Here is a 17,096-nt window from a genome sequence, read left to right as displayed (position 1 = left end):
GCTGATCTTTCCATAGAAACTCTCCAAGCCAGGAGGGAATGGCAAGACCTACTTAAAGTGATGAAAGAAAATAACCTACAGCCCAGATTATTGTACCCAGCAAGGATTTCATTCAAATATGAAGGAGAAAACAAAAGCTTTACAGACAAGCAAAAGCTGAGAGAATTCAGCACCACCAAACCAGCTCTCCAACAAATACTAAAGGATATTCTCTAGACAGGAAACACAAAAACGGTGTATAAATTCGAACTCAAAACATAAAGTAAATGGCAACGGGATCATACTTATCAATAACTACCTTAAACGTAAATGGGTTGAATGCCCCAACCAAAAGACAAAGACTGGCTGAATGGATACAAAAACAAGACCCCTACATATGTTGTCTACAAGAGACCCACCTCAAAACAGGGGACACATACAGACTGAAAGTGAAGGGCTGGAAAAAGATTTTCCATGCAAAAAGGGACCAAAACAAAGCAGGAGTAGCAATACTCATATCAGATAAAACAGACTTTAAAACAAAGGCTGTGAAAAGAGACAAAGAAGGTCACTACATAATGATCAAAGGATCAATCCAAGAATAAGATATAACAATTATAAATATATATGCACCCAACACGGGAGCACTGCAGTATGTAAGACAAATACTAACAAGTATGAAAGGAGAAATTAACAATAACACAATAATAGTGGGAGACTTTAATACCCCACTCACACCTATGGATAGATCAACTAAACAGAAAATTAACAAGAAAACACAAACGTTAAACGATACAATAGACCAGTTAGACCTAATTGATATCTATAGGACATTTCATCCCAAAACAATGAATTTCACCTTTTTTTCAAGTGCATATGGAACCTTCTCCAGGATAGATCACATCCTGGGCCATAAATCTAGCCTTGGTAAATTCAGAAAAATTGAAATCATTCCAAGTATCTTTTCTGACCACAATGCAGTAAGATTAGATCTCAATTACAGGAGAAAAACTATTAAAAATTCCAACATATGGAGGCTAAACAACACGCTGCTGAATAACCAACAAATCACAGAAGAAATCAAAAAAGAAATCAAAATTTGCATAGAAACTAATGAAAATGAAAACACAACAACTCAAAACCTGTGGGACACGGTAAAAGCAGTCCTAAGGGGAAAGTTCATAGCAATACAGGCATACCTCAAGAAACAAGTCAAATAAATAACCTAACCTAACTCTACACCTAAAGCAACTAGAAAAGGAAGAAATGAAGAACCCCAGGGTTAGTAGAAGGAAAGAAATCTTAAAAATTAGGGCAGAAATAAATGCAAAAGAAACAAAAGAGACCATAGCAAAAAATCAACAAAGCCAAAAGCTGGTTCTTTGAAAGGATAAATAAAATTGACAAACCATTAGCCAGACTCATCAAGAAACAAAGGGAGAAAAATCAAATCAATAAAATTAGAAATGAAAATGGAGAGATCACAACAGACAACACAGAAATACAAAGGATCATAAGAGACTACTATCAGCAATTATATAGCAATAAAATGGACAACATGGAAGAAATCGACACATTCTTAGAAAAGTACAACTTTCCACAACTGGATCAGGAAGAAATAGAAAATCTTAACAGACCCATCACAAACACGGAAATTGAAACTGTAATCAGAAATCTTCCAGCAAACAAAAGCCCAGGTCCAGACGGCTTCACAGCTGAATTCTACCAAAAATTTAGAGAAGAGTTAACACCTATCCTACTCAAACTATTCCGGAAAATTGCAGAGGAAGGTAAACTTCCAAACTCATTCTATGAGGCCACCATCACCCTAATCCCAAAACCTGACAAAGATGCCACAAAAAAAGAAAACTACAGGCCAATATCACTGATGAACATAGATGCAAAAATCCTTAACAAAATTCTAGCAATCAGAATCCACCAACACATTAAAAAGATCATACACCATGACCAAGTGGGCTTTATCCCAGGGATGCAAGGATTCTTCAACATCCGCAAATCAATCAATGTAATACACCACATTAACAAATTGAAAAATAAAAATCATATGATTATCTAAATAGATGCAGAGAAAGCCTTTGACAAAATTCAACATCCATTTATGATAAAAACTCTCCAGAAAGCAGGAATAGAAGGAACATACCTCAACAGAATAAAAGCTATATATGACAAACCCACAGCAAACATTATCCTCAATGGTGAAAAATTGAAAGCATTTTCCCTAAAGTCAGGAACAAGACAAGGGTGCCCACTTTCACCACTACTATTCAACAATTCAAGTTTTGGAAGTTTTGGCCACAGCAATCAGAGCAGAAAAAGAAATAAAAGGAATCCAAATTGGAAAAGAAAAAGTAAAACTCTCACTGTTTGCAGATAACACGATCCTCTACATAGAAAACCCTAGAGACTCCACCAGAAAATTACTAGGACTAATCAATGAATATAGTAAAGTTTCAGGATATAAAATCAACACATGGAAATCCCTTGCATTCCTATACACTAGTAATGAGAAAATAGAGAAATTAAGGAAGCAATTCCATTCACCATTGCAACGAAAAGAATAAAATACTTAGGAATATATCTACCTAAAGAAACAAAAGACCTATATATAGAAAACTATAAAACACTGGTGAAAGAAATCAAAGAGGACACTAATAGATGGAGAAATATACCATGTTCATGGATTGGAAGAATCAATATAGTGAAAATGAGTATACTACCCAAAGCAATCTATAGATTCAATGCAATCCCTATCAAGCTACCAACAGTATTCTTCACAGAGCTAGAACAAATAATTTCACAATTTGTATGGAAATACAAAAAAACCTCGAATAGCCAAAGCTATCTTGAGAAAGAAGAATGGAACTGGAGGAATCAAACTGCCTGACTTCAGGCTCTACTACAAAGCCACAGTCATCAAGAAGTATGGTACTGGCACAAAGACAGAAATATAGATCAATGGAACAAAATAGAAAGCCCAGAGATAAATCCATGCACATATGGACACCTTATCTTTGACAAAAGAGGCAAGAATATACAATGGATTAAAGACAATCTCTTTAACAAGTGGTGCTGGGAAAACTGGTCAACCACTTGTAAAAGAATGAAACTAGAACACTTTCTAACACCATACACAAAAATAAACTCAAAATGGATTAAAGATCTAAACCTAAGACCAGAAATTATAAAACTCCTAGAGGAGAACATAGGCAAAACACTCTCCGACATACATCACAGCAGGATCCTCTATGACTCACCTCCCAGAATATTGGAAATAAAAGCAAAAATAAACAAATGGGACCTAATTAAACTTAAAACTTCTGCACAACAAAGGAAACTATAAGCAAGATGAAAAGACAGCCTTCAGAATGGGAGAAAATAATAGCAAATGAAGCAACTGACAAACAACTAATCTCCAAAATATACAAGCAACTCCTACAGCTCAACTCCAGAAAAATAAATGACCCAATCAAAAAACGGGCCAAAGAACTAAATAGACATTTCTCCAAAGAAGACATACAGATGGCTAACAAACACATGAAAAGATGCTCAACATCACTCATTATCAGAGAAATGCAAATCAAAACCACTATGAGGTACCATTTCACGCCAGTCAGAATGGCTGCGATACAAAAGTCTAAAGCAATAAATGCTGGAGAGGGTGTGGAGAAAAGGGAACTCTCTTACACTGTTGGTGGGAATGCAAACTAGTACAGCCATTATGGAGAACAGTGTGGAGATTCCTCAAAAAACTGGAAATAGAACTGCCTTATGATCCAGCAATCCCACTGCTGGGCATACACACTGAGGAAACCAGAAGGGAAAGAGACACATGTACCCCAATGTTCATTGCAGCACTGCTTATAATAGCCAGGACATGGAAGCAACCTAGATGTCCATCAGCAGATGAATGGATAAGAAAGCGGTGGTACATATACACAATGGAGTATTACTCAGCCATTAAGAAGAATACATTTGAATCAGTTCTAATGAGGTGGATGAAACTGGAGCCTATTATACAGAGCCAGAAAGAAAAACACCAATACAGTATACTAACGCATATATATGGAATTTAGAAAGATGATAACAATAACCCTGTATACGAGACAGCAAAAGAGACACTGATGTACAGAACAGTCTTTTGGACTCTGTGGGAGAGGGAGAGGGTGGGATGACTTGGGAGAATGGCATTGAAATATGTATAATATCATATATGAAATGAGTCGCCAGTCCAGGTTCGATGCACGATACTGGATGCTTGGGGCTGGTGCACTCGGACAACCCAGAGGGATGGTATGGGGAGGGAAGAGGGAGGAGGGTTCATGATGGGGAACACATGTATACCTGTGGCAGATTCATTTTGATATATGGCAAAACCAATACAATATTGTAAAGTTAAATAAAATTTTTTAAAAAGTTAAAAAAAAAAAAACTTAAACCAAAAAAAAAAAAAGAATACTGGAGTGGGTTGCTATTTCCTTTTCCAGGGGATCTTCCCAATCCAAGGATAGAGCCCACCTCTCCTGCATTGACTGGTGGATTCTTTACCACTGAGCTACCTGGAAAGCCCCACAGGGCTCTCATATGATACAGCGATCCTACTTCTGGGTGTATATTGTGAAGGAAATGAAATTAGTATCTCAGAGAGATGTGGGCACTTCTATGTTCATTGCAGCATTATTCACCACAGCTAAAATGTGAAAACAGCCTAAGTGTTCACTGACAAATGAATGCATAAGGAAGATATGTGTGTGCATACACATACATGTATGTGTGTGTGTGTGTATATATATATGTGTGTGTATGTGTATATATATATATATATATATATATATATATATATATATATATAATGTTCAGCTGTGAGAAAGAAGAAAATCTTGCCATCTTGCCATTTGCCATTCATAACAGCATAGATGGACCTGAGGGACATTCAGTTCAGTTCAGTTCAGTTGCTTAGTCGTGTCCGACTCTTTGTGATCCCATGGACTGCAGCACACCAGGCTTCCCTGTCCATCATCAACACCTGGAGTTTACTCAAACTTATGTCCATTGTATTGGTGATGCCATCCAACCATCTCATCCTCTGTCATCCCCTTCTCCTCCTGCCTTCAATCTTTCACAGCATTAGGGTCTTTTCAAAAGAGTTAGTTCTTTGTACCAGGTGGCCAAAGTATTGGAGTTTCAGCTTCAGCATCAGTCCTTCCAATGAATATTCAGGACTGATTTCCTTTAGGGTGGACTGGTTGAATCTCCTTGCAGTCCAAGGGACTCTCAAGAGTCTTCTCCAACACCACAGTTCAACAGCATCAATTCTTCGGCACTCAGCTTTCTTTATAGTCTAACTCTCATATCCACACATTACCACTGGAAAAACCACAGCTTTGACTAGATGGACCTTTGTTGGCAAAGCAATGTCTCTGCTTTTAAATAAGCTGTCTATACTGGTCATAACTTTTCTCCCAAGGAGCAAGTGTCCTTTAATTTCATGGCTGCAATCACCATCTTCAGATTTCGGAGCCCCCCAAAATAAAGTCTGTCACTGTTTTCACTGTTTCCCCATCTATTTGCCATTAAGTAATGGGACTAGATGCCATGATCTTAGTTTTCTGAATGTTGAGTTTTAAGCCAACTTTTTCACTCTCCTCTTTCACTTTCATCCAGAGGCTCTTTAGTTCCTCTTCACTTTCTGTCATAGGGTGTCATCTCCATATCTGAGGTTATTGATATTTCTCCTGGAAATCTTGATTCCAGCTTGTGTTTCATCCATGATGTATTCTACATATAAGTTAAACAAGCAGGGTGACAATATATAGCCTTGATGTACTCCTTTCCTGATTTGGAACCCGTCTGTTGTTCCACACCTGGTTCTAACTGTTGCTTCCTGACCTGCATACAGATTTCTCAGGAGGCAGGTGAGGTGGTCTGGTATTCCCATCTCTTTCAGAAATTTCCACAGTTTGTTGTGATCCACACAGGCAAAGGCTTTGGCATAGTCAATAAAGCAGAAATGGATGTTTTTCTGGACTCTCTTGCTTTTTTGATGATCCAGTGAATGTTGGCCATTTGATCTCTGGTTCCTCTGCTTTTTCTAAAACCAGCTTGAACATCTGGAGGTTCACAGTTCACATATTGCTGAAGCCTGGCTTGGAGAATTTTGAGCATTACTTTGCTAGTGTGTGATATGAGTGCAATTGTGTGGTAGTTTGAGCATTCTTTGGCATTGCCTTTCTTTGGGATTAGAATGAAAACTGATCTTTTCCAGTCTTGTGGCCACTGCTGAGTCTTCCAAATTTGCTTTCATATTGAGTGTAGCACTTTCAGAACATCAACTTTTAGGATTTGAAATAGCTCAAATGGAATTCCGTCACCTCCACTAGCTTTGTTTGTAGTGATGCTTCCTAAGGCCCACTTGACTTCACATTCTAGGATGTCTGGCTCTAGGTGAGTGATCACACCATCATGACCATCTGGGTCTTGAAGATCTTTTTTGTATAGTTCTTCTGCGTATTCTTGCCACCTCTTCTTAATATCTTCTGCTTCTGTTAAGTCCATACCATTTCTGTCCTTTATTGTGCCCATCTTTGGTATCTCTAATTTTCTTGGAGGGATCTCTAGCCTCTCCCATTCTATTGTTTCCCTCTATTTCTTTGTATTGTTCACCGAGGAAGGCTTTGTTTTCTATCCTTGCTATTCTTTGGAATTCTGCATTCAAATGGGTATATTTTTCCTTTTCTCCTTTGCCTTTAGCGTCTCTTCTTTTTTCAGCTATTTGTAAGGCCTCCTCAGACAACCATTTTCCCTTTTTGCATTTGTGAAATAAGCCAGACAGAGAAAAGCAAATACTAGTTGTCAGGGAAATCCAAATTAAAACTGCAATGAGATACTAATCACCTCCACTAGAATGGCCCAAATTAAAAAAGACTGACAGTACCACATGTTTTTGAAAATGTAGAACAAATCTCCTGCACTGTTGATGGGAACCTGAAATGCTAGATTCAGTCTTGAAAACTCTTTAGCAATGTCTTGTAAAAATAAACGCACATCAACTTTATGACACAGTAATTCCACTCCTAAGAATTTATCTAAGAGAAATGAAAACTGCGGTCACCAAAAGGTGGATTCAAGAATGTTTATTCAAAAACTCTACAGAAAGCAGGAATAGAAGGAACATACCTCAACAGAATAAAAGCTATATATGACAAACCCACAGCAAACATTATCTTCAATGGTGAAAAATTGAAAGCATTTTCCCTAAAGTCAGGAACAAGACAAGGGTGCCCACTTTCACCACTACTATTCAACATAGTTTTGGAAGTTTTGGCCACAGCAATCAAAGCAGAAAAAGAAATAAAAGGAATCCAAATTGGAAAAGAAGAAGTAAAACTCTCACTGTTTGCAGATGACATGATCCTCTACATAGAAAACCCTAAAGACTCCGCCAGAAAATTACTAGAACTAATCAATGAATATAGTAAAGTTGCAGGATATAAAATCAACACACAGAAATCCCTTGCATTCCTATACACTAATAATGAGAAAATAGAGAAATTAAGGAAGCAATTCCATTCACCATTGCAATGAAAAGAATAAAATACTTAGGAATATATCTACCTAAAGAAACAAAAGACCTATATATAGAAAACTATAAAACACTGGTGAAAGAAATCAAGGAGGACACCAATATATGGAGAAATATACCGTGTTCATGGATCAGAGGAATCAACATAGTGAAAATGAGTATACTACCCAAAGCAATCTATAGATTCAATGCAATCCCTATCAAGCTACCAATGGTATTTTTCACAGAGCTAGAACAAATAATTTCACAATTTGTATGGAAATACAAAAAACCTCGAATAGCCAAAGCAGTCTTGAGAAAGAAGAATGGAACTGGAGGAATCAACCTGCCTGACTTCAGGCTCTACTACAAAGCCACAGTCATCAAGACAGTATGGTACTAGCACAAAGACAGAAATATAGATCAATGGAACAAAATAGAAAGCCCAGAGATAAATCCACGCACCTATGGACACCTTATCTTTGACAGAGGAGGCAAGAATATACAATGGAGAAAAGACAATCTCTTTAACAAGTGGTGCTGGGAAAATTGGTCAACCACTTGTAAAAGAATGAAACTAGAACAATTTCTAACACCATAAACAAAAATAAACTCAAAATGGATTAAATATCTAAATGTAAGACCAGAAACTATAAAACTCAAAGGTATTATGTGGAGTGAAAGTAGCAAGACAAGAGTCCAAACCACATGATTCCATAAAAGAACAGACAAAACTCATCCATGGGAAGAAATAAACTGTGAAGAAGTTAATATAGTGGTTGCCCATGGTGGGTGGAGATTTATTGGAAGAGGAATACTGAAACTTTCTGTGCTGATGGGAATATTATATATTATATTTGAGGTATTGGTTACATGAATATATATACATATAAGTATATACATACTTATCAAGTTTTACATTTAATACCTGTGCATATTACTGTGTATAAATTTTGCCTAAAAATGAAAAAATTCTGCAAATAATTACTGAACTCTTGTTATTTTGCTTCTGCAGTGTTATAGCGTGAAAGTGAAAGAAAGTGAAAGTGAAATCGCTCAGTCGTGTCCGACTCTTTGCGACCCCATAGACTGTAGCCTACCAGGCTCCTCTGTCCTTGGGATTTTCCAGGCAATAGTACTGGAGTGGATTGCCATTTCCTTCTCCAGGGGATCTTCGCAACTCAGGGCTCGAACCCAGGTCTCCCGCATTGTAGACAGACGCTTTACCATCTGAGCCACCAGGGAAGACTAGAAATTATGAAACCACTTTTTCTGTATGCTGCAAGTACGCAAATGGGCAAATATATTGAATATAAATGGAAGATATTTCTCATGGTTAAAGGCATTATGAATATATAGAAGAAGAAGACTAAAGTGAACCTTATATTTTTGGGTTGGAATTGTGGGGAGGAGAGGAGAGAAATGGGGCAAGTGAAAGAAATGAGTACATCTGGATAAAGGGTATATGGAAATTCTTACAACTTTAACTATAAGATTATGTCAAAATATAATGCTAAAAAAGCTGTGGAGAGCAGTAAGATGTAATGGAGACATGTCCAGAGAGAGTTTAGGCAAAACAAGAGGAAGAAAAATAAGAAAGGATGTCCTTTATCATTCTCTTCCATAGTCCTCCAAGTCCTCCAGGGGAAGGTGGAATTAAAGGGTCACAGTACAGTTCAATTGAAGGATCACATCGTCCCACTCAATAATAAGAGCGACAGGAACAGGGGATCTCAACATTGGTTGTACCCTGGTAACCCTGGGGTCCTTAAAATATGTTGCCTGGGTTCTACTTCCAGAGATCTGATTTAATCAGCCTAGTGTGTGGCCTAGCCATTGAGATTTTGAAAGCTCCCCTAATGTGCAGCCAAGAGTGGGGATCACTGTCTTTGAGGGAAACCTAGGGCTTCCCTTGTGGCTCAGGTGGTAAAGAATCCGCCTGCAATGCAGGAGACCTGGGTTCAATCCCTGGGTTGGGAAGATCCTCTGGAGAAGGGAAAGGCTGCCCATACCAGTATTCTGGCCTGGATAATACCATGGACTGTATAGTCCATGGGGTCGCAAAGAGTCAGACACGACATGACTTTCACACACAGGATAACTTTGGTTATCTATTTTACACATGGTAGTGTATATGAGTCAGTCTTACTCTCCCAGTTTGTCCCATCCTCTTCTTCCCAAACTGTGTTCACATGTTTATTCTCTACATCCATGTCTCTATTCCTGCCCTGGAAATACGTGCATCTGTACCATTTTCTAGATTCCACATATATGCATTAATATTTGGTATTTGTTTTTCTCTTTTTGACTTACTTTTCTCTGCAAGACAGACTCTAGGTCCACCCACATCTCTATGAATGACCCAGTCTCATTCCTTTTCATGGCTGAATAAGAGTCCATTGTATACCTGTGCCACATCTTTATCTGTTTATCTGTTGTTGGACATTTAGATTGTTTCCATGCTTTGGCTTGTCAGGGTCTAGCCTCAGTAGGATCTAGGGGTACCCTAAGGATGATGGCATAGGCGATTAGGGATAGATAAAAGAGAAGAGAAAGAGGCTTGATCTTTGGTTTACACAGAAAGTCAATAAAGCTGTGTTCCAAGGAGTCATCCTGAAAGAAGAACAGAGAGAGAAAAGGAGAGAAAAGGAAAAAAGAATGACATGGGGAGACCAAGCTTTGGTGACCGAGGCCCATAACTTTATTTTCAAAAGGAACTTTTATACCTTGACTTGTACATAGAGGGAAATGAAAGACGCAAAGTCATACAGAGTCAGCCCAAACATTACATCTGTTTTGTCTTTATCAAAACCAGGATTTTTTTGCATATATTTCCCATAAACAATGTTGTGTACATTATCTTCTGGCCTTGGAGGCCTGTGGACATTTTATGACACTTTTTTGATAAAGGCTGCTCAACCAAAAAACTTATTTTTCTTTAAAGTGTTTTTTTTTTTTTTTTTTTTTCTCTTTCTCAGCCTCAGAAAGTACTAAACAGAGTTACATTCTCATGGAGCAAAGGTGCAGTGGGTCACAACAACAACAAAAAAACCCAATTAGCTCAAAGGTCTGATGTGGTTAATTCCAAGGCTGCTACTTGTTTTTCTTACATTTCAATTATGTTAACCGATGCACTCTCAGGTGCACAATGGATAAGAGATATGGGAACTTGGCAGCAAGCATTGGCCCAGTAATGAAGCCCTTTACCAGTACTATCTATTTTAATAATTTTTTATCCCTTAAAGGACTCTATGTTCATTAGGACTTTTAGAATGTTTTGGCTTCCCGTGTCTTTCAAGGTTGGGGAGTTGTGAACAATCATGTGTGTTAATTGCAAGAGTTTGAATTGAAACACTCTTATCATACCCAGGAGACTTATTAACTAAAGCCCTAAGTTGACCTTTTCCGGAGAAAGGTGGTCGGGGATAGCCCCCTGTTAATGTCAGAAGAGTTGGTGAAAGGCACAAAATAGTAAGAGAGACAGATTCTGGTTTTGGGGTAGATGCTCGAGCAGATCCAGGACATCTCTCGAGCCATGATCCGCCTTGCTCATCATGGCTCTTCCACATGACCTTGTCATGGGTGGGATCTCCCGTGGTGGCTCCCGGCATGTCCCCCTTTTTTATTTTTTAAGACAGCCAGATGTAATTCAGTTGCAAGCTTTTGAGTGTTCTGTTGAAGAGTTCTAACAATACAAGGAAGAATAATTATGAGAAGTAGAAGTAGAGCGGCCACAGCAGCATAGCTAAAAATAGTAGGCAGAATGTTTTCTTTTTTTTGAAATAAAGTTAGAAAGTGTATGGAAAAAGTCATTTGCTGGTGCTGGGAGCCACCATGGGAGATCTCACTCATGACAAGGTCATGTGGAAGAGCTGTGACGAGCAAGGCGGATCATGGCTTGAGAGATTCTCTGGATCTGTTTAAGCATCTACCCCAAAACCAGAATCTGTCTGTCTTATTATTTTGTGCCTTTCACCAACTTTTTTGACATTAACAGGGGGTTATCTCCGACCACCTTTTTCTGGAAAAGGTCAACTTAGGGCTTTAGTTAACAAGTCTCCTGGGCTAGTTCTTGCCTAGAGAACTCCATGGACAGAGGAGCCTGGCGGTCTACAGTTCATGGGATTGCAAACAGTTGGTCATGACTGAGCGACTGACACCACTTTCTGTCAAGAGAAACCTAGGCAATCAATGCCATTCTACTTGCCTATGCCATGTGTAGAGCTTTCATTGTTTTATTCTACTGTGGATGGGCCTATTGATGTAGAGAGACTTGGAGTTATATTTTATAGAAGAAATTGGAGTGGGTTTCTGAAGGCTGTATGAACAATCAGAGGCATAGCCACACAGGGCCCATTTCGTGCCCACTCTCAACATAGATCTGGCGTCCTGGGATCTGCCTTGTGGTCCACCCTTACCTTGAAGCTGCTCTTTGCCCAAAGCAGAATGGTGTCCACAGCCCTCCTCAGCTTGGCATTCCCTGAGATCAGAATGACTGCATGTCCTGAGGGACAGGCTGCCATTATCCCTATGCAGACCATCACCCCGACCTTGCTGTGCCACAGCGTCAGCAACGGTATCGAGAATAAGGCAGCACAGAGTGACAGCACATACAGGCAGAAGAAAGAGACAAGAGACCTGAGCGCCCGTGTGTGAGCCTCCAGGCTGGGGTCCCCAGAGCCTCTGGTTTTGGCCCTCATCATCCTCATATGCCTCCCCAGGGAGAACACCAGCATCCCAGAGGAAACCAGGAAAAGCAAGAAAGAAGGGATGGATGCCAGGCTGCAGAAGAGGAAGGAATGAAAGAAACTGAGTTTTGCAATGTTCAAATTGAGTTCAGTACTGTTATTCATGAGTAGCCTAGTTACAGCTGATAAATGAGATCCACTAAAAAAGTCCCATAAGCAGAGAAGAGTGCAGACACAGGAGAGAACCACAGAACCCAGAAGCATCTGGGGGATCTTTCTGGAGATCCAGCTTGCTGCATGGAGCAGGAAGGCATGAGAGAAACGGACAATCTTGGAGCAGTAGAGGAGACTAAGGCACGTGGCGAGCCAGAGTCCGGCTTGGTGGACGATCATCCAGAGTACGATGATGGTCTGGTAGCTGAAGCTCAGCGGGTCTTTCATCCCCTGGAAATGAGTAAGCTGGATGGCCTTCAGAAAGAGCAGCCCGTGTAGGACAAGCCGGGTGAGGCTGAGACTCAATAGGACAAGATCACAGTGGCTCAGTGGCTGCCTCCTCACCAGGTCCCGGAAATTGACCAAGAAAATGAAGGCGTTGAGTAGGATCCCTACTGCAAACTCCAGGACTGAAAAGAACAGAAATGCATTCCTGACTTCAGAGGGCACAGATACGATGTGAGTCAGAGTCACCATGATGCCTCTTCTGACTTGGCTAATCTAAGACTCATGTACCGCCCAGGAGAGAAAGTATATTTGTGTGCTAAGTCAGGACCTTCCTTTACAAGGCATCAGCTCTTGGTCCAGAGTTATCCCAAGGTGAGTGCATCAAAAGTTCAGACAGTAAACTTAGAGGGACAGTGCTTCTTTAGAATATCCCTTGGATACACACAGACGCTCATCGTGAGAGCAGAAGAATGATGGGTCTGTCTCTTGGTTGACGCAGAAGCTTTGAATAAACCCAGGTATTCTGTAACAACAGCCTTCCCAGAGGGCCAGGGCATGACATCAGGGATGCAAACAGGATAGGATCTTGACTTTCCAAGCCCAGTTTTGCATGCCCATCTGGGCGCCCATGAGTGGTGAAGAGAGTAGAATTTGTTTATGGGTTTTCAGTAAACTGACAGCAGGCAAAGCATATAGTCTCTGTGAACTGAGGTTTGAAACAGTGCCTCTTTCCATTTGCATACCTTCCATCACCCCGAGGGTGACTCTGAATCACAGACTATGTTTTTAATATGGACAAGGGCAGGCATGGTTCCTCTGCCGTTTGACTAGTATGACTGCTGTTGGCAAAGACTTCATTCAGCCATCATCATTATGCCAGGTGCCACGCTTGGCAAGAGGACCGTTGACATGAACAAGGCAGCATCTTACTATGAAGGGAGGGGGAAGGGGGAGTATCTGGCCTGGATCATTGCAGAAGTCTTGCAACTGCTCTCTCTGCTTCCCACCCCTACTCCCACACCACACTTTCTACAAAGCAGCAGTCGTGATCCTGTTAGCATGTAACTAAGATCATGTCATTGCTCTGTTCAAACCTTTAGGGCCCCCATTCTCCTCATCATTTCAGCTGAGTTTTCACAGTGACCTAGCGGTCCTGGGTATATAATCAGGACCTCCTTCCCTTCTCAGATGTCCTCATCTGAAGGCTGCTCATTGTTGACAGTGTGGGCTCTGGAACCAAGCTCTTTCAGGTTAAGGCCCGGCTCTGCTTCATCCTCTCTGTGCAAACTTGGCAAATGACTGAACCCTCTTCATTCATCTTATATGAAACGGAGATGACAATCAAAATAACACCTATCTCAGAGGGGTTACCTGAATTGATGCATGGAACATGATTGAGATTGTGCTTAGTGGCAACCCACTCCAGTATTCTTGCCTGGAGAATCCCATGGGCAGAGGAGGTTGGTGGGCTACAGTCCATGGGGTCACAAAGAGTCAGACATGACTGAGTGAATAACACTTGGCCCATGAAGTCCAGTCAATCAGTGCTAGTTATAGAGCCATCATCAGATCAGATCAGATCAGTCGCTCAGTCGTGTCCGACTCTTTGAGACCCCATGAATCGCAGCATGCCAGGCCTCCAGAGCCATCATAGGATCCACCAATTCCTCTTCTGGGTATATATCCAAAGAAAATGAGAGAGGATATCAAAGATATATCCATACTCCCATGTTCATTGTAGCATTATTCACAGGAGCCAAGATATGGCAGCAACCCAAGTGTCCATTAATGGATGAATGGATGCAATGGAATCTTACTCAGGCATGAGAAAGGGAAATGCTTTCTTGACTTCCCAAACCCAGTTTTGCATGGGTCCCATGTGATGTGGGACAACATGGATGGACCTTGAGGACACTGTGCTAAGTGAAATAAGTCAGGCAGAGAAGGACAAATAGTGCATGGTATCACTTATACTGTATATGAGAAAAAGGAGTTAAACTAATAGATATGGAGTAAAAAAGTGATTTCCAGTGTTTGGTAGGTGGGAGAAACAAGGAGAGGTTGGTAAAAAGGTACAAATTTAAAGCTAATGCAGGCGTGTGTGTGCGCACTATATCACTTCAGTTGTGCTCGACCTTTGCGACCCCATGGACCATAGTCCACCACTTTCCTCCTGGGGTTCTTCAGGCAAGAATCCTGGAGTAGGTTGCTGTGCCCTCCTCCAGGGGATTTTTCAGACCCAGGGATCCAACCCATCCACGTCTCTTACGTCTCCTGCATTGGCAGGCAGGTTCTTTACCACTAGTGCCACCTGGGAAGCCCCCAACTTAAAGCTAGAAGATGAACAAAGTCTGAGAATCTGATATGTAACATATCATATATAACACTGAATTGTATAAATAAAATCTTCTCAGAGAGTAAAACTTATATGTTCTCATCAAATACAAATTTCACATGTAAGTGAAAACATACAGCATTTGTCTTTCTCTGACTTACTTTTGCTAAGTGAAATACCCTCCAGGTCCATCTATATTGTTTCATATGACAAAATATCATTTTTTTTATGGCTGAGTAGTATTTGTATATATACCACATCGTCTTTATCCACTCATGTGTGATGTGCACTTAGGTTGCTTCTATATCTTGGCTATTGCAAGAAAGTATGTACATTTTTTAGGACAAAGTGAGCTTCCTGTTTGAAACATCACTGAGCTGAGATTCCACAGTCCCTGCAAACTTTTCCTCCCTCACATAATTGATTATCTAGATGCAAAGCAAAGGGGTGACGGGGGAGACATGACATAGAAGTGAGTACCATGAGATGTGGGGCAAGTGAGCCAAAGGCAACAGGGACTGTGAGGAAATGGCAGTTTACATGAGCATACCCCTCTGGGAGAAAGCGCATTTTAATTTAGAGAGGAAAGCACAGCTAAGTGACTTGAGATAACAGGGTTAACTGAAAGAAGCAATTTAATGTTACTGGGACAGATCACTGACAGGAAACAGATGGCTGGGGTGGTGGTGTTCTCAACCAGGGCCATGGTGATGAAGGAGGACATGGCCACCAGAAAGTGCCCTGTGCTCTGGTAGGTGAGAGGAGGCCAGCGGATGCCTTGTAGCAGGAGGTGAGACCGGAGGGGCTGGGCTTCTGACCAAGACCGGTTCCCTTCTCCTTTGTGTAAATTATAATATAAAGTGATCCATGGATGGCTTCTCATCTGGCACCTGCCCCCATTCCTACCTGGGGAGTGGCGAGTTTCTTATCCTGTGGGTAGGCAGTTATGGAGCATTGTTTGAGACCAGTGGGGAAGACCAGGTAACTGGCTCTCAGGAAGCATGGTGCCTGAGGATGAGTCGATAATGGAACCATGTCTCTGTCGTTTTTCCAAGTTCAAGCCAGCTTGGGATCCAGAATCTTCCTATCATTACTCAACAGCTGCCACTAGGTGGCACCAGACCACTGTGAGGTCTGGACTTCCTGGCCTCCTTGTGATAGCTCAGTTGGTAAAGAACCCATTTGCAACGCTGAAGAACCTGGTTCGATTCCTGGGTTGGGAAGATCCGCTGGAGAAGGAATAGACTACCCACTTCAGAATTCTTGGGCTTCCCTTGCGGCTCAGCTGGTAAAGAATCCGCCTGCAATGTGGGAGACCTGGGTTGGGAAGATCCCCTGGAGAACCGAAAGGCTCCCCACTCCACTATTCTGGCCTGGAGAATTCCATGGACTGTATAGTCCATGGGGTCACAAACAGTTGACACAACTGAGTGACTTTCACTTCACTTCCTTTCAGTTTGTGCAAGCTCACCCCAGCCATTGATTTAATCTTGCAACCCTGTGACCTCATATGTTACAGAATTGAAATCTTAAGACTTCATCATGTATCACTCTGTAGTAGGCTGAATTGTGAAGAGTGTGGTGACACTTCTGTTTTATTGATGACAAGGTAGAGTTTCAGAAAGATTCGTTAAGTAGCTGGGCCAAGGTAACTAAATTACTAAGTGAGGAGTTAGGATGCTGATGCTTTAGATGGGATTTAGCCAAGAGTCCTGGGAATTCCTCCGTCCAGCTCTGACAATCACTTCTGTCAAATGAAAGGAGCAACTGCGAAATTGGGTGTAAGGTGCATTACTTTATTAAAAGCTAGACCTGCGTCTAAGAGCTCCCAAGAAAGAGCTCTGATACTAGTTGGTTTGGAGCATGCAATAGACCAAGGCAGAGTCCATGCATCTAACTTGCCATTCTGTTCAATAGCACTTATTGTTCAGTCGCTAAGTCCTGTCCGACTCTTTGCGACCCTATGGACTGCAGCACACCAGGCTACCCTGTCCTTCACTATCTCGCAGGGTTTGCTCAAATTCATGTCCGCTGAGTCAATGTGGCAGTTGTTGCTAACTGCCTGCACACTATT

The 17,096-nt window shown here is 41.0% G+C and overlaps 1 protein-coding gene across 1 annotated transcript; it reads right to left on the bottom strand.

Annotated features, from left to right (window-relative positions):
* Positions 1-11,928: 11,928 nt before the first annotated feature.
* Positions 11,929-12,936, bottom strand: LOC147345430 (taste receptor type 2 member 38-like). Its single transcript, XM_086376798.1, has one exon. It carries the CDS (start codon positions 12,934-12,936, stop codon positions 11,929-11,931), a length of 1,008 nt encoding a protein of 335 aa, XP_086232924.1.
* Between the last annotated feature and the right edge of the window lie 4,160 nt (positions 12,937-17,096).

This window comes from Bos grunniens, chromosome 25 (assembly GCF_055505025.1).
Source record: "Bos grunniens cultivar Pamir isolate PY7600 chromosome 25, Bosgru_T2T1.0, whole genome shotgun sequence".
Taxonomy (NCBI): Eukaryota; Metazoa; Chordata; class Mammalia; order Artiodactyla; family Bovidae; genus Bos; species Bos grunniens.
This window is presented reverse-complemented; position numbering and strand designations above follow the sequence as displayed.